This window comes from Budorcas taxicolor, chromosome 4, assembly GCF_023091745.1.
Source record: "Budorcas taxicolor isolate Tak-1 chromosome 4, Takin1.1, whole genome shotgun sequence".
Lineage (NCBI taxonomy): Eukaryota > Metazoa > Chordata > Mammalia > Artiodactyla > Bovidae > Budorcas > Budorcas taxicolor.
Genome location: NC_068913.1, coordinates 52,812,897 through 52,829,305, shown reverse-complemented (window position 1 = coordinate 52,829,305; position 16,409 = coordinate 52,812,897). Strand labels below are relative to the sequence as shown.

Below are 16,409 nucleotides of genomic sequence, written 5' to 3'. Positions count from 1 at the left end.
CTAAAGGACTAATATTTGATTATAGAGAATACCAGTGGAGTTCCTCTTTCCTTATCACTTTTTTTCTGTTGAGTAAACATAGGCATTATGAAAGCAATGTCCTATTTCCACATATTTCGCAATATCTTAAACTGGTTTTATTTATATAAGTAAGTTGACCCTAAGGGCGTCACTGTAATTCTTTTTTTAAGATAGAGGTAAGAGAATAATTCTTTATCTGCCTAGAAAAATTATGGGGAAGTGTGTGGATTAGATTGATTTTACTTCTTTGGTTTTAGGAATTTCAAATGCCCTTCTAGACATAAAGAAAAGCAAGGATTTTGGTGATACAGACAATTGTTTTTCTAATCTCCATCTCATTCTCCTTTCATCTAATAAAATAGATAGCATGCTTGAGCCCTTACTATGTGCCAGGTACTAGATAAGCACTTCACATGTTTTGTCTTATTTCTTAAAACATTCCTATGGTGTAATCTTAATATTTCCATTTTGCTGATAAGGGAATGGAGGCTTAGGAAGGTTATAGGACCTGGCTTAGCTCATGTACCAGGCAAGGGATAAAGCTAGGTTTTGGACCAAATGTCATGGTCTACAACCCTTTCACTGAACCATTGCCTTTCATCTGGCTGTATCCTCATCCTCCAGACTCTCACCGTCACCTAGCAAATTCTGGACACTCCTTGATGATATTTACCCAGGACAGTGGTGCTGGTTAAACCTCTCTCATTGTGTCTAAGACTTCAGCACTCACATGAGAAATCCTTCCAATATTGTCCTCAGAACTTCTATTTACAGTTACTTCTTCAGAAGCTTCCTCTCATGCTCATATGCTGAGCTTGGTGAGTGCCGAGACTTACTCCACTTTGGAAATGTCCTGCTCTGGAATCTCTTTCTTGGTTTAGAATTTCCTAATCCTAGCTCTCTCAGTCTCTCAATCCCACCTTTACTGCCTTCCAATTTCATGAAGATTTCTAGTCTCCTTAGTTCTCCCTTTTGGACTCCTCCTGGTTTAACTTCCAGCAGTCACTTCAGTTGTTCCTACAGCAGCACCCTCAATCTCCTTTTCTTTTTTTTTAGATTTTATTATATTATTATTATTACTATTTTTTTTTTACTTTACAATATTGTATTGGTTTTGCCATACATCAACACTAATCTGCCATAGGTGTACACATGTTCCCAATCCTGAACCTCCCTCCCACCTCCATACCATCCCCATCCCCATACCATCCCTCTGGGTCATCCCAGTGCACCAGCCCCGAGCATCCTGTATCCTGCATCGAACCTGGACTGGCGATTTGTTTCTTATATGATGTTATATATGTTTCAGTGCCATTCTCCCAAATCATCCCACCCTCTCCCTCTACCACAGAGTCCAAAAGACTGTTCTATACATTTGTGTCTTTTTTGCTGTCTTGCATACAGGGTTATTGTTACCATCTTTCTAAATTCCATATATATGCGTTAGTATACTGTATTGGTGTTTTTCTTTCCGGCTTACTTCACTCTGTATAATCGGTTCCAGTTTTATCCACCTCATTAGAACTGATTCAAATGTATTCTTTTTAATGGCCGAGTAATACTCCGTTGTGTATATGTACCACAGCTTTCTTATCCATTCATTTGCTGATGGACATCTAGGTTGCTTCCATGTCCTGGCTATTATAAACAGTGCTGCGATGAACATTGGGGTACATGTGTCTCTTTCAATTCTGGTTTCCTTGGTGTGTATGCCCAGCAGTGGGATTGCTGGGTCATAAGGCAGTTCTATTTCCAGTTTTTTAAGGAATCTCCACACTGTTCTCCATAGTTGCTGTAGCAGAAAAAGAAATAAAAGGAATCCAAATTGGAAAAGAAGAAGTAAAACTCTCACTGTTTGCAGATGACATGATCCTCTACATTGAAAACCCTAAAGAATCCCCTTTTCTTTTCACTGAATCGTTTGCTATAAGACATTCACTTGACAGCTTTGATGAAGGGAATGCTATCTGGGAAAATCAAATACTCTAGTCAGTTATAAGTTTTATACAGTTACTGTTTCAACTTCAAATGGTCCTGTAAACTTTCTTGGGAAATCTTTTTGTCTTTACTTAATTTTATTTACTATTTCCCTAAAAGCTATTCCAGATTTTTACCAGTTCCCTGAAACTCCCAATCTCTCCCAGGATCTGCTCACCCCCAGCAGATGGCCTTGACTTCTGTAATATAGAGAGAAAATATATAGATGCTATAAAATATAGAGCATCACGTATGAATGTTTACAGCTTCTTTCTTCATGCTTGAGATTATTATTTTCTCCTATCTTGTCTAAGAGAAGGATGTATGCTTCCCTCTGCCCTTAACTGAACTGTTGTTATCTTGCTTCATCTTCTCAGGACATGGGGCCGGCAATTATTCTCTCTCTAGAAGCTCAATTCCTTTTTTTTTCAACTGACTTCTTTTAATATCTAAATATTTTCAAGTTAAAGAAATTTCTTCTCTGACTTTTGCCCCCCCTGAACCCCATCATCCAAGCCTTATCATTCTCCTTCCCTTTGCTATTAAAACTGTTCTTACTTCCTCATCTTTTGACTTTTGCCTTCTGCAATCTGGATTCTGTCTTTACCAATGCATTAAAAACTGTTCTTTTGAAATATTTATTTAACTTAGCTTTAGTGAGCCACTCTTTCCATGTAATCTTATATTCCAGCCATGACTTCTCAGTCTTGGCTGCCTGCCTCTTAAGAGGCGGTCGGCCACAGGGTCCCCACCGCCTCCTGGTATTTCATGCTCTCTGTGGGTGATTCACCCAGGCTCAACTGATGTCTATGTGCTGATGACTCTCAAAGGCAAGTCTTCAGCCCCAGTTCCTTTCCTGAACTTCATACATTATTTCCAAATTCCCTGCAAGGTCCTCAAACACTTCACATTCATCACTTCCCAAGCTTCATAAACCCACTTCTTCCAGTGTCTTCTCTGCTTCATTTGATGATTTCATCATTCACCAGTGACTCAAGAGGCATGTCCCTGATAAATTATATATGACTCCTCCCTCACTTCGCACCTGTGAGTAGGAACAATTTCTATTTATATATCAGGAAGCTGAGCTTTAGGGAATTTAAGTAACTAGAACAAGATTATACAACTGGTTAGGACATAAAGTCAGCCTAGGCGTCTGACTCTAAATGTTTTTTCTACTCACTCTCCTGTGTCTAATGAAAAAAAATGGACTACTGCTTTACTGTATACAAGATACTTTCATCTATATTATTTCACTTAAGATCCTCAACAGTCCAGGAGCCTAAAGCTCAGAATGTCATAATTTATGTGGCTCAGATGGTAAAGCGTCTGCCTACAATGCAGGAGACCCAGGTTCAATCCCTGGGTTGGGAAGCTCTCCTGGAGAAGGAAATGGCAACCCACTCCAGTACTCTTGCCTGGAAAATCCCATGGACGGAGGAGCCTGGTAGGCTACAGTCCATGGGGTCGCAAAGAGTCAGACACGACTGAGCGACTTCACTTCACATGCAGCTAGTTGAGAAGATGAGACAGATACTGAAATAAAGACAAAGGATACCATAATCATTTCTCTCACAACTACAGGGAGCTTGTAAACACAGAAAGTGTTCAGCTATAGTAGGGATCAAATAAATAAGAATAAGATCAATACTGAGATTCCATTTTCACTTATAAAACATGAAAAAATAGAACAAAACAAAATAAATCCCAAATCAGAAATCAACATTGTTGATGATGGTTCCTGGAATCTAGCACTCTCATACCTTGATGGAAGAGAATTTGAAACTGCTTTTCCAAAGACTTGGAATGTTTGCTGTACCTTTGCTCTGGAAATTTCCCTTGTAGAAATTTATACTAAAAAAACCAGAGGTTTGTTCCAAGATTTATAGCAAAGTACACACATCACAGAATTATTAAGTTAAAAAGAAAGTCATATAACATAAAAAATGAGAACTATTAATATTTATAGTTTATCCATTCTCTTCAATACTATCCTGCAACTTCAAATTATATTAAAAAGAGTGTTTAATGGTATGTGAAAATATTTATGATTTATATTGTAAGTCAGAAAAAGAAGATCACAAAGCTCATGTATAATTTTTCCTTAATGCTGTAAAATTATATATGATTTTACATATATGCAAAGGAGTGGAGGGATCTCACTGAAATGTTAAACATGATTTCTCCTCAGTGTTAAGGCTACAGCTGATTTCTCTTTTCTTCTTGCTACTTTTATCTGTTTTCCAAATTTTCTGAAGTAAGTTTTGACTTCTGTAATCAGGAGTTAAAATTAAGGTAAATTAAAGTAAAAGCAACCTTCCATTGGTCCAAGTGTTTATTGGATAAAAGTCCTATTTCTAAGCATGGAACATGAGCCCCTTAACAGTCTGCACTGCCCAGTTTATCAAGGATATCCTTTGTCATCTTACTATATACATTCACCTAGTCACTCACCACTCCTGAGGTATATGTTGTCCTTTTAAGCCTAAATCATCATGCATGCAGGTCCTTCTTCCTGGAATGCCTATACTATTTCTTGGTTTTGAGAAATACCACCTATATCCTTCATAGCCTAATACTGGGTTAATTAATTGGACAAGCTCCAGACTGAGTAACTTGCTTTATGTAATGTGCTCCTATAGGACTTAGTGTGAGTTTTCCATTGTAGCCCTAAACACATTGCAATATTAATATCTGCCCATTTGTTATCCTCCTATGTAAGACTTTTGAAGTGGTCTTTAATATAGAGGTGATGCTCAATAAATATCTATTAGATAAAGAAGTTAATAATAGAATAAAAAATGCCTTTGTCTCATTTGAAGAATTTCCATTGCCTACTTCTTAAAACTTTGCTAGTTATTTGATGACTGAAAGTGATGTTAGCCATCCATCTCATAAGAATTCAAGCAGTAGTCTTAAACCTTAATTGCTTATGTATGCCCTAAAGTTTTTTTTTTATTAATTTTTAATTTTTTATTTTTTTATAGTTTTTTATTTTTTTAATTTTAAAATCTTTAATTCTTACATGTGTTCCCAAACATGAACCCCCCTCCCACCTCCCTCCCCATAACATCTCTGTGGGTCATCCCCATGCACCAGCCCCAAGCATGATAGTACTGAAAATCTGTATACCTCTGATACATTTTAAGTTGACTTATGAATTTTCAACATAGGTTTAAGTGGTGGTAAAGAATGTCTATTGTATAGTTTCTTCATATGTTAAATGGATTTTTGTCAAAACTTGGGAGCTGCCATTTCAGTACTTTCAATTTCATGGCAAATAAATGAATTTACAGTCAGGTCTCATTGCTAAGTCAATCAGATAAATATTACTTGCTTTATATCAGGAAAATGTAACTTTAAAATGCAGATAATAATTTGTATTAATTTATTAAATTACTAAAATTAGATAAATAATAAGTTAATTAAAATAACTTGTTCTTCAATTCATCTCTTAAGTCTGATTCTGAGATGACAGGACACATAGATGCCATCACTTTGAAACCTGGTGAAACACGATGTTATCTCCTTCAGTATTTCTGGCTTTGCTTTTATGGGATCCCCTCTCAGGAGAAAATCATTCTCTTATGGTCCCCATGTTCGTTTCATGGAGCTTTTTACACTCTGGAAAGGGCAGCCTAGCTAAACTTAGGACTAGTGAGAAGGCTGCCTCTTCTCTGAGGGGAGAAGCAGAAAGTAGGAAAGAGAAGTGACAAAGAGCAAGCAAATTCTCAGACGATTAACTTTAGGAAGGAGTACTTCGGGATGTTGAGGTTGTGAAAATGCATTCTTTTAAAACTCTGTGAACTACTACCTTCCTCCTGATCACCTGCAGTGCTATTAACTGTGATTTGAAGACTGCTCAGATGGTAAAGAATCTGCCTGCAATGCAAGAGACCTGGGTTTGATCCTTGGGTTGGGAAGATCCCCTGGAGAAGGGAATGACTACCCAATGCAGTGTTCTTGCCTGGTGAATCCCATGGACAGAGGAGCCTGGTGGGCTGCGGTCCATGGTGTCACAAACGGGTTGGACACGACTGAGTGACTATGCGCCTGCACGCACTCTAACGCATCCCAGAGGGCAGTCCAGAAGCAGGGAGCTTTCAGAAAAGAACTCCTTCTCTGAGCACTTCTGCAAAAATGGAATTCATTCAAATCAAATGGTAGTATCATCACATTTATGCTTAGTAATACCTACTAAAATACTTTGAGCTTCTTAGAGTAAGGCGCCAGCGTGATTGAGTTAGATTGGGTTGTAATTCCACTCAGGCCTACTACTTAAATGACTTCAGTTACTTAACTTCTCTGAGTCAAAGTCTACAACTTTGAATGAAAGAGTTTATAAAGTCTACCTCATATATTGTTAATCTGCTGAAGATTGAATGATTATGTGTATGTGTTCAGCCTATGGGAGAGGAGATAGATACCTTTGTATATATAGCTAGATATCTTTAATTAAATTTGATGGTGAGCAACAATTAGCAATTGAAATTATAATTTTGAAATATTTTGGATCATGTGCTCTAGAAATCATGTAACTTGTGTGCTATAAAGTATGGACCATGTGCCATGTACTCTTCAAACTAATAATACATAATGTAAATAGCTATTGAAAATATTGGGCTTCGCTGGTGGCTCAGCTGGTAAAGAACCTGCCTGCCAATGTAGAAGACACAAGGGATGCAGGTTCGATCCCCGGGCAGGAAGATCTCCTGGAGAAGGACATGGCAGCCTGCTGTAGTATTCTTGCCTGGAAAAATTATATGTACAGAGGAGCCTGACAGGCTGCAGTCTACTGGGTTGTAAAGAATCGGACACAACTGCACCTGTACACACACATTGAAAATATCTGAGAAACATACCTTCTTATTTACTGTGTTTTTTTCTTTTTTACAGGGATTTAGTAAATTATTTGAGAAAGCAAAAGAAAATAATAACAATAGAAAAATTTCTAATGGTGATACCAGCCTCTTCTTCAGTAACTTACTTCTCGGTACTCCTGTCCTGAAAGATATCAGTTTCAAGATAGAAAGAGGACAGTTGTTGGCAGTTGCTGGATCTACGGGAGCAGGCAAGGTAGTCTGTTTTATACCTCACCATGAAGATGTTAACCTGACATGCTTTTCTCCATTCTTCTTCTAGTTTGTAAAAGGAGAATATTTGGATACCGTGTATAATTATTCCACTGATAGCATCCTCTAGCCTTTCATTTCTTTCTGATATCTTCAGTAACTTTTTCTTTTATATATTTATATTTTGGGCATCACTCAGTACAGTGTCATGCACGTACATGGTGAGCGTTTAATAACTTTGTTGAACAAGTAAAGCATCCATTTTTGCCAATCTGTGGAAAAGACATTTTCTCAGAGCTGGTCCAGGAAAGTCATGGCTTACATTTTACTTTAGTAACCACATGGGCAAAAGATCCCCATTTTGTTGACACAGAATTTTTTTGGAGAATGGACTCAGGCTTGTGTATGATTTATTATGAGGGAAAATTATTGACTGGGATAGTTTTTTGATGGCAATACATAGGAGTGTTTATTCTGTGCTGATCAGCCTTCCACCCTACCTCATTTAATTATAAACCATGGATATTTGGAGATATATCTGACAAAAATTAAGAGGTTAAAAAACTAAAGGGTCAAATTTCATTGTCAGGAGAAGACTTTATGTTAGTATTGAATGATTTGAGCTATTGTTCAGATAATGATAAACACTTGTTCTCTTTATCTGGGAAATACATTCAAAGGGCATGAAGGAATAGAATCAGAGATAAACAAGGGTCTCTTGGCTTTGAAATGGACTACTTAAGGATAATAGATATTTGCTTTGGAAGTCTATTAAAAGGAGGTTCTTATTCCCACTTGACTATAATTTTAGCTACAATACTTTCTAGAAAAATTAAAAAAGGTTCAGTTCAGTCGCTCAGTCGTGTCTGACTCTTTGCGACCCCATAAATTGCCTTTGCGACCCCATAAATTGCAGCATGCTAGGCCTCCCTGTCCATCAAAAAAAAGTTTAGTGTCCTATTAAAACTCTTCAGAATACTTTGATGAAAGAAAAGGAAGAAGGAAGGAAGGAGCAGTGCCACTGTTAAGATAAAAATGTAAATATAAACAGAAATGAAATACCCCTGAAAAATAGTTATTTATTAATGTCTAGTTAAGGAAGAATCACATTTTAAAGAATTTAGTCTGAGACTTGGGAAACAAAATACTATAGAAAATTTCTAGTCATTGAATTTGGTGTTCATAATTGTAGCAATATTCAATTTGCTTTTTTCTCTCTCTGTATGTGTTTTCCCACATGTGAAATAGGCCTTTCAATAAAGCAGCTATAGTGCGTTTTCTTCGAAAAAATGTATTTCTTCTTAAAGTGCTACTTTTCCCTTCTATTTCTTATATAACTAGAAAATTTCGCTATTGAAAGAAAATGATACCATAGGAGGATTTGCTAATAAACAAATCACAGGTGACTTGACCGAGAATGATTGCTTATGAGAAGATAATAATTGTGTTTCACTGAATTTTTTAAAATTAATTTTATTTGTTTAAAATTACTTCTTTGAAAGGTGTAAACAAACAGCTTTGGAATTACAAATTATGGGACTTAACCAGCAATTAAATTTCAGGCAACTCTATTAAGAATTGATGAGCAGATAATTGCTGGCTGGAGTTACATCTTCTGAGAAGTAGATATGAAGACAGAGTCAGATGGAGGCAGTTGTTCCTTAGGAATAATTAAACCCCTCTGAGAAATAGAGCTTGGCAACTAAGTCTAGGAGGATGTCCTTTCATTGCAGTAAGAATGGAGCATTTTATACTCTTATTAGATAACAGATCTAGCTAAAATATAAGGTAGAATAATTGCAAATACATTTCAAGATAAATACTGAACCACTCAGTTTGGTAATTTGTGTATTAAAAGCCTTAAAAATAACCAATTAACAATTCTATTTGTATGACTTACCCTAGTATGTTTGCAGAGATTTTTATATAAAGATATTCATCATGTTGTTTCAATAGCCGCAAATTGGGAGAACTCCTAAATATCTAATAATAGGGGATTGATTAGGTAAATTTTGGTATAGTTATATAATGGCATGTTATTCAGTCAGTATACATATGTATGTGTATGCATACTTAGTCATGTCCGACTCTTTTGTGACCCTCATGGACTGTAGCCCACCAGGCTCCTCTGTCCGTGGAATTTTTCAGCAAGACAACTGGAACAGGTTGCCATTTCCTACTTCAGGGGATGTTCCTGACCCAGGGAACAAACCAGGGTCTTATCAATATTTGGCATTTTATATATATTAATTCAGTTTAACTTTGCATCTCTCAAAATACCAAAGTATTGATAAATATTATATATTTATATGTTTATATAGATAAATACTGTTGAATATATATTTAACCTTTGTGTTTGATATAGATTCAACCTTATATAGATCCAAACCTGTATATTGTGCATACATATATATATATGTTGTGTATACATATATGTATGTGTGTATATATATATACATGTAATATGTGTGTATATATTTATATGTAATCAGATCCATTCCATTGTTGGGGTTTAAAAATCTGCTCTATATGAAAATAATACTTACAGTTTCAATTATACAGAAAAATTATATGTAGAAGTAAGGAATTTGACGATGGACAGGGAAGCCTGGTGTGCTGCAGTCCATGGGGTCTCGAAGAGTCAGACACGACTGAGCACCTGAACTGAAGGAATTTTGGATATTTTCCATATACAATAAGAATTTTAAAATTTACTGAAATAGGTATCACAAAAGTGCCTATCTCTTCATCCTTCTTTCTTCCTAATATATTTTAGGTGGTATCACTATTTGTTAAAATTAAAATTTTAAATGCATAAAAATTTGAAAAATTTTCTCTCACTTCTCTTTCTCCTCTGCTTATTTTCCACTTTTCACCATTCTTTCTCCCATGTCAGGCACATACTCTTGTTAGTTTTTTGAATGTATGTACTTCTACACGTGGTATTTCATTGTTTGGATGGATGTTTGTAATGTAATGAATCACCTATTGATTGACAGTTGGGTTATTGCCAGTATTTTGCTAATATGAAGAATGACACTATGAATAATATTGCATATATGTCATTTAGCACGTCTACTAGTGTTTCTGTATATCTGTCAAACTTTCTTTCCTGAAGGCTGCATCAATTTGTGCATGTGTGTTACAGTCCATGTAGATTGTAGGTTTATTTCCCCACAGCATCCCCAGCATATGTTATCTAACATTTGAATGTTTTCCAGTCTTGTTGGGTAAAGTCATATGTCAGTGTTTTTTTAATTTGCATTTCTCTTATTAGGAATAAAGTAAAAACTATCATATGTTTAAAGGTCACCTCTATTTTAATTTTTGGTGAAATATCTGTATACTTTGTACTGTTTTCTAGTGAGTCATTGTTATTTTTCTTTTTTGACTTTAATATCACTCAAGAGGTAAATTATTCCTTTGTGTCACATAACTTGCAAACATTTACTTCAGTTTGACGTTTTTTCCTTTTGTTTTCTGTGCCCGTCTTTTTTTTCTTTATAATGTGATTTATTTTTTTTATTTTATGACTTCTGGATTTTGATTGATATAGAAAAGATTTCTTACACAGTGGTAGTTGTTTTTCTTTTCTTTTGGACATCCTTCAATGTTTTCTTTAAGAATTCTTACAGTCTTATTTTTGTACTTATTCTCTGACCTATTTGAAATTCATCATGTGTTGGGTGTGGCATACGGCTACAGTTTTTTGTCTGCCCTCCACATGGCTGTTCAGTTGTCCCACAACATATACTGAATAATCTATCTTTCTCCACTCATTTTAGGTGCCATCTTTATCAGATACTAGTTCTTTTATGCATTTAGACCTACTTTTGTAGCTTTAATTCTAGTCCATTGATTTGTCTGTTTATGTACCAGTAATTTACTTTTTAAAGTTATTGAGCCCTTATTTAATAACGTATAATACAGTGTATAATGCTGCAAAGAGTCAGACATGACTAATCAACAAACAATAATGTCATTATATTATTGAGTAAAATGTTTATATATATATGTGTATATATATATATAGTCATATGATAATAGAAGTTTTGAAGATAAAACAGAAAGAAAGATTGATGATAGGGGTGCAATTTTAAGCAGTGGAGGCCTCATTGAAAGGTAACATTTGAGAAAAGATCTGAAGGAGGCGAGAGGTTAGGTCATATGGTCATCTGGGGAAGAGTCTTCCAGGTAGGGGGTGGAGCAAACCCTTGAAATGGGACCGTCTGTCTGGTTCACAGAGCAGCAGGAAGGTCAATGGGGTCGGCTTAGAGTGAGCCATGGAGAGTAGAGCTGTCAGAGAAGTAATGGGGGCGAGACCATTACATAAGGGCCCTGCGAGTCTCATAAAGGGCTTTGTAATGAGTTAGGCTTTTTTTCTGAGAACCTTAGAAGCCATTGGAGGGCTTTAGCAGAAAAGTAACATGATCTGACTTACATTTTGACAGGGCCACTTTGAGAATAGACTGCAGGAAGACAAGGGTGGAGCAAGGAGTTAGAAAGCTATTCTATTTATTCTGGCAAGAGATGATGTTAGCTTAATTTGGATAGTATTGGAAGTAGCAGTCAGATTCTGCACGTGTTTCCAAGAAAGGTACAACAGAATTAGACTAAATAAGGCATGTGAGAAAACAAATGAGCACTCAATAAATGTCAGTTATTAACTAATCTTTCCCTGACCTCTTCCAGCCCCATCCCAACAACCTGAACTCAGCACCCCATCTCTGTGAGCCTCTAGTGTAGCATTTATCACATTCTGTTGTAATTGTCTCTTGTCTCCCTTTGTATCTTTTGTGCATAGCAGCATACCCAAAATAGGAAGTGCTTCATAAATTTTGAATTGAATGAATTAATACAGAATCTTTAAAAATTAGGATACCTATGCTTAGGATGACAGTTGGTGGCACCTGCATCCTGAGAATGATTTGATCAAATGATTTGACTTAATAACACTGGTTTTATCTCCAGACTTCACTTCTCATGATGATTATGGGCGAATTGGAACCTTCAGAGGGTAAAATTAAGCACAGTGGAAGAATTTCATTCTGCTCTCAGTATTCCTGGATCATGCCTGGAACCATTAAAGATAACATCATCTTTGGTGTTTCCTATGATGAATATAGATATAGGAGTGTCATCAAAGCATGCCAACTAGAAGAGGTAAGCAACTATGTGAAAAACTTCTGGTTATGCATATGGAACCTTCAAACTACCTAAATTATATATTTAATGTTTTAATAAGTCTACATATATTAATCACATTTCCACTATGAGTAAACTACTGTGAGTAATTGATAAAATATATGACCCCTGCTATAAGAAGCCTGCAGAAACATAAAGATACAATTCATTTTTTAATGAATTTAATATACACTTCATTTTTTAAATGGTGGGCTGGTTTGGTTACAGTAAAAACTCTATGAAATGGCAAGAATTTTGTTCACTTATTAGTGAGACAAATGTCCTCAATGGGCATTTGTATAGGATGCATTTTTTTAAAGGTACTTCAGAATTACGTAAGAGAATTTTAATTATTTTAATAACACCATAGCCTAAAGAAACAAACATTGACCTGCCAATAGGGAATCTAAGATAAAGTTGTGATTATATCTCATCCTTTGACCTTGGACATGTAACTATATAACCTTTAGTGTCTGTAATCCACTGAAACAGTGGCAAAATTATGATGAATCACTTCATAACAATATTGAGGACTGAGTTCATCATCTAGAAATACAGAAAGTATTCCAAGTAAAGCCAATATATGGATCTTGTACTATTCAGCATGTAAATTGTATGATAAAGGGTTGACACCCTGACGGCTCAGTCGGTAAAGAATCCACCTGCACTTCAGGAGACCCTGGTTCGATTCCTGGGTCAGGAAGATCCCCTGGAAAAGGGATAGGCTACCCACTCCAGTATTCTGGCCTGGAGAATTCCATGGACTGTATAGTCCATGGGGTCACAAAGAGTTGGACAGGACTGAGCAACTTTTACTTTTCACCCTGGTAGCTCAGACAGTAAAGAATCTGCCTGCACTGTAGGAGACCTGGGTTCGATCCCTGGGTTGGGAAGATCCCCTGGATCTTAATGGTAGGGAAAGTGTCATTATGATGTTAATGGTAGGGAAAGTATCATCATGAGTTTTATCAGCAGAGAAAATATCACGTTATGAGGTTTGTCAGTGGTATTGCCTGAATACTGATCTTGATTCAAAATCACTCCCCTTGATAGATGGCATTTGATACTAGCAGATCTCTTTAAATCAACCTCTATGAAAAAAATTGCACTGGGAATAAAATGAAGCTTAAAATACAGTGTATGAAAAATGGGGGGGGGGGGAAAGGCTGATTGTGGATTAGATAGAAACTACAGTCCTTACAAAAGAGAGCTACATGCTTGAACAAATGACACTCTATACAAACTCATTCAACAGTAGCTTTTAAAGGCTTATTTTTCTTATTTTCACATACTCTGAAAGCATAATGAAAATAAAAGGTATTCTGAAAAATATTTGATTTACCTTGAAGAAAATATTCTTCATTCCTCAAAAGCTCTTCTTCCAAGAATAGTATTTCACAACCTGGAGGTTAGAACACTCATTAAATCTGTTATAAAAAAATTCTGCGTATTTCTAGAGAACATAGGTATTTGTCTATGAGGGGTTAGGCTGTAGGAGTGATACTCAGCGTCCTGCAAGATAAAGCATGAGCTCTGTTTGTTTATTAGTGCAAAGGTGTTGGAAAGTTTCTGGTGCCTTTATTTATTTATTGCTTTTAAATATATCTTTTCTCATAGAAATAGTTTTATAAATGCTGTCCTGATTCCCCCAAGTAAACCTATAAAAGTATATTTAATTTAAATATGGTGAAACTATAGGCTTTTCAGGTATCACTAGTGGTAAGAAGAACCCACCTGCCAATGCAGGAGACATAACAGATGTAGTTTTGATCCCTGGGTCAGGAAGATCCCCTGGAGGAGGGTATGGCAACCCACTCCAGTGATCTTGCCTGGACTGAAAATCTGGGAGGCTACAGCCCAAAGAGAGTCAGACATGACTGAAGTGACTTAGCATGCATGCATGCAGGCATGCATGGCATAGCTCTATTAGTAGTAGTAAATTCAGAGGTATAGGTACCTAATTCATAGAATGAACATTTACTATCTTCTGAATACTGTGCTAGGTTCTGAGAATGCCAGGGTGAATAGGGTGTGGTCTGTTTTCTAAAGAGTGCATAATAAAGTGACCTGTCTTTTAATGAATAGTTGTATAGTATGTGAATTGTATCATGATAAAACTGTTAAAATAATGAGAGAAACAGGGTAAGAGTAAAATCATTTTATTTTTTTCTGATTCCATGACTAGTCTTAAAATTATTTTTAAAGTGTAGAATTCATTGTAGTTTTTATTTTCATATGCTCAAGGTTGTATAACCATCAAATTTTCAATTCCTCTAAAAGAAACCTCAGTTAGCAATCAATTTACATTCTCTCATCCCTAACCCCCCTACATAATTGTAAGCAACCTTTTGTCTCTAAAATATTCCTATTCTAGATATTTCACATAAATGTAATCATATAACATAATTTTCTGTGCCTAATTAAGCTTTTAAACTAGAAGAAAGTAGGGAGTATTAATTTTGAAAACATTTATTGAGACATTTTATGAAAATATGAATAGAACAAAATATATATACTTTGGAAGTTCATGGGCCAATAGGAAAAGATATCAATAAAGAATGTAAGGTTACTCAAACAGGGAGAAAAAGAGGCATTTCTAAAGGAGTAAAAAGAGAAATCTGGGTCTGCTAATGATGAAATAACCTTCAGAGGGGGCAGAAGGCCATTCTTTGATGGAATGATTCCCTGTGGAATTCTAATGGTGACAAGAATGGCACTTATGGTGTTGGAGGAATTTTTTTTTATTAAGAACATTGGAGTTGCCAGTAAAATAGAGAGAAGGCTAGGTATATGAGAAGTGAAGATTGATGAGTGATAGTCAATGGATTGTTGAGAAAATTAAATGAGATAAATAGAAAATGCCTAACACAGCATTTGGTGCATATTTGCCACTCAGTGAACTGAAGCTAATTTCTATTTCCTTTGGAGGTAGAAGATACTGCTAGAGAGCATGACACAAGGCATGTGTCTCGAAGCCAGTTCTTGTTAGTGAGTGCTGTGGAAACAAGGTGGGTTTTGGCATAATTGAATAGAACCATGAATCAGAATCATGAAAAAAGTCATCAGTATGAATTTTGATGTTGACAAAAGTAGTTCTGAGAGAAAACTTTAAAAGTGGTCATCTATAGTTGGTCTGCATGACCAAAGTAACAGAAGTTGGAGTATTCTCTGGAAGAAAACAGTTGGCATACAATCCTGAAGGTTTGGAGCGTTGGCCCATTGGTTCCATGCTCCAGAAATGGCCATGGGATTGGGAGGTGATTCCAGTTTCTCTTTCCCTTTTGGATCTCACAGCATGACTTCTGTGATTACCAGACTCTGTTCACTGTGGTGGAGGCTGGGTAGGTGCAGAATGAAAACTTGATTATTCTTTCACTCAAAGAGCTTATAGGCTGATTGGTGAAAAACATACGCCAAGAGACCATTTCAGTGTAATATAGCAAGTGTTGGGATAGAAGCTCTCTCAGCACTACAGAAGCCCAGTTGAGGGCTTTCAGTTCAGGGAGGCTTTCTCTAAAAACAAACACTTTGAAGGATAAGTAGAAGGAATTAAGGAAATGTTAATGGAAAACTGAAAATTTCCATTTCCATTAAGAATAATGGAAAAGATATTCTGGACAGAGAAAACTATGAGCAAAAATACCAGACATGAAACCACTTGGTTAGTGTAGGGAACCACAAGCATTTTGACAGAATGAGGGTGTAACTGGGGGACAGTGAGTAGGGAGGAATGAAACTGGAAGGCCATGTCTTGGGAGCTTGTGTACAAGTCTCAGGAATTTGGTCTTGGAGAGGTTTAATCAGGGGAGTGATGTAATCAGCTTTGCAATTTAGATATATCTCTTTGACTATGAAATGTGAAGCAGAATTAAGGTGGATATGATTCGAACTTTTTTGGGGTAGCAGAAGGAAAAGAGATTTTGAAATCTATCAGGGTGGGTTGCTGATGAACGTTACTTAACCTTGCTATATACTGAGTTTTATCCTCTGCAATATGAAGATATTATTACCTAATTTGTACAGTTTCGTGGATTCTTCTAGCACATAGAAAGCACTAAATAAATCAGTGATTATTATTAATAGTAGTAGTTGTAGTACTGTTTGTTATTCTGACTAGAAGGGGGAAGACTAATAGGAAGCTATTTCAATAATCCA

The 16,409-nt window shown here is 36.1% G+C and overlaps 1 protein-coding gene across 1 annotated transcript in view; it reads left to right on the top strand.

Annotated features, from left to right (window-relative positions):
• The window catches only part of CFTR (CF transmembrane conductance regulator), a 181,152-nt gene that overhangs the window by 58,886 nt on the left and 105,857 nt on the right, over positions 1-16,409 (top strand). Inside the window, exons 10-11 of the mRNA XM_052638971.1 lie at positions 6,895-7,074; positions 12,042-12,233. Coding sequence (XP_052494931.1) covers positions 6,895-7,074; positions 12,042-12,233 — 372 coding nt within the window. The remainder of the gene's footprint in view (positions 1-6,894; positions 7,075-12,041; positions 12,234-16,409) is intronic.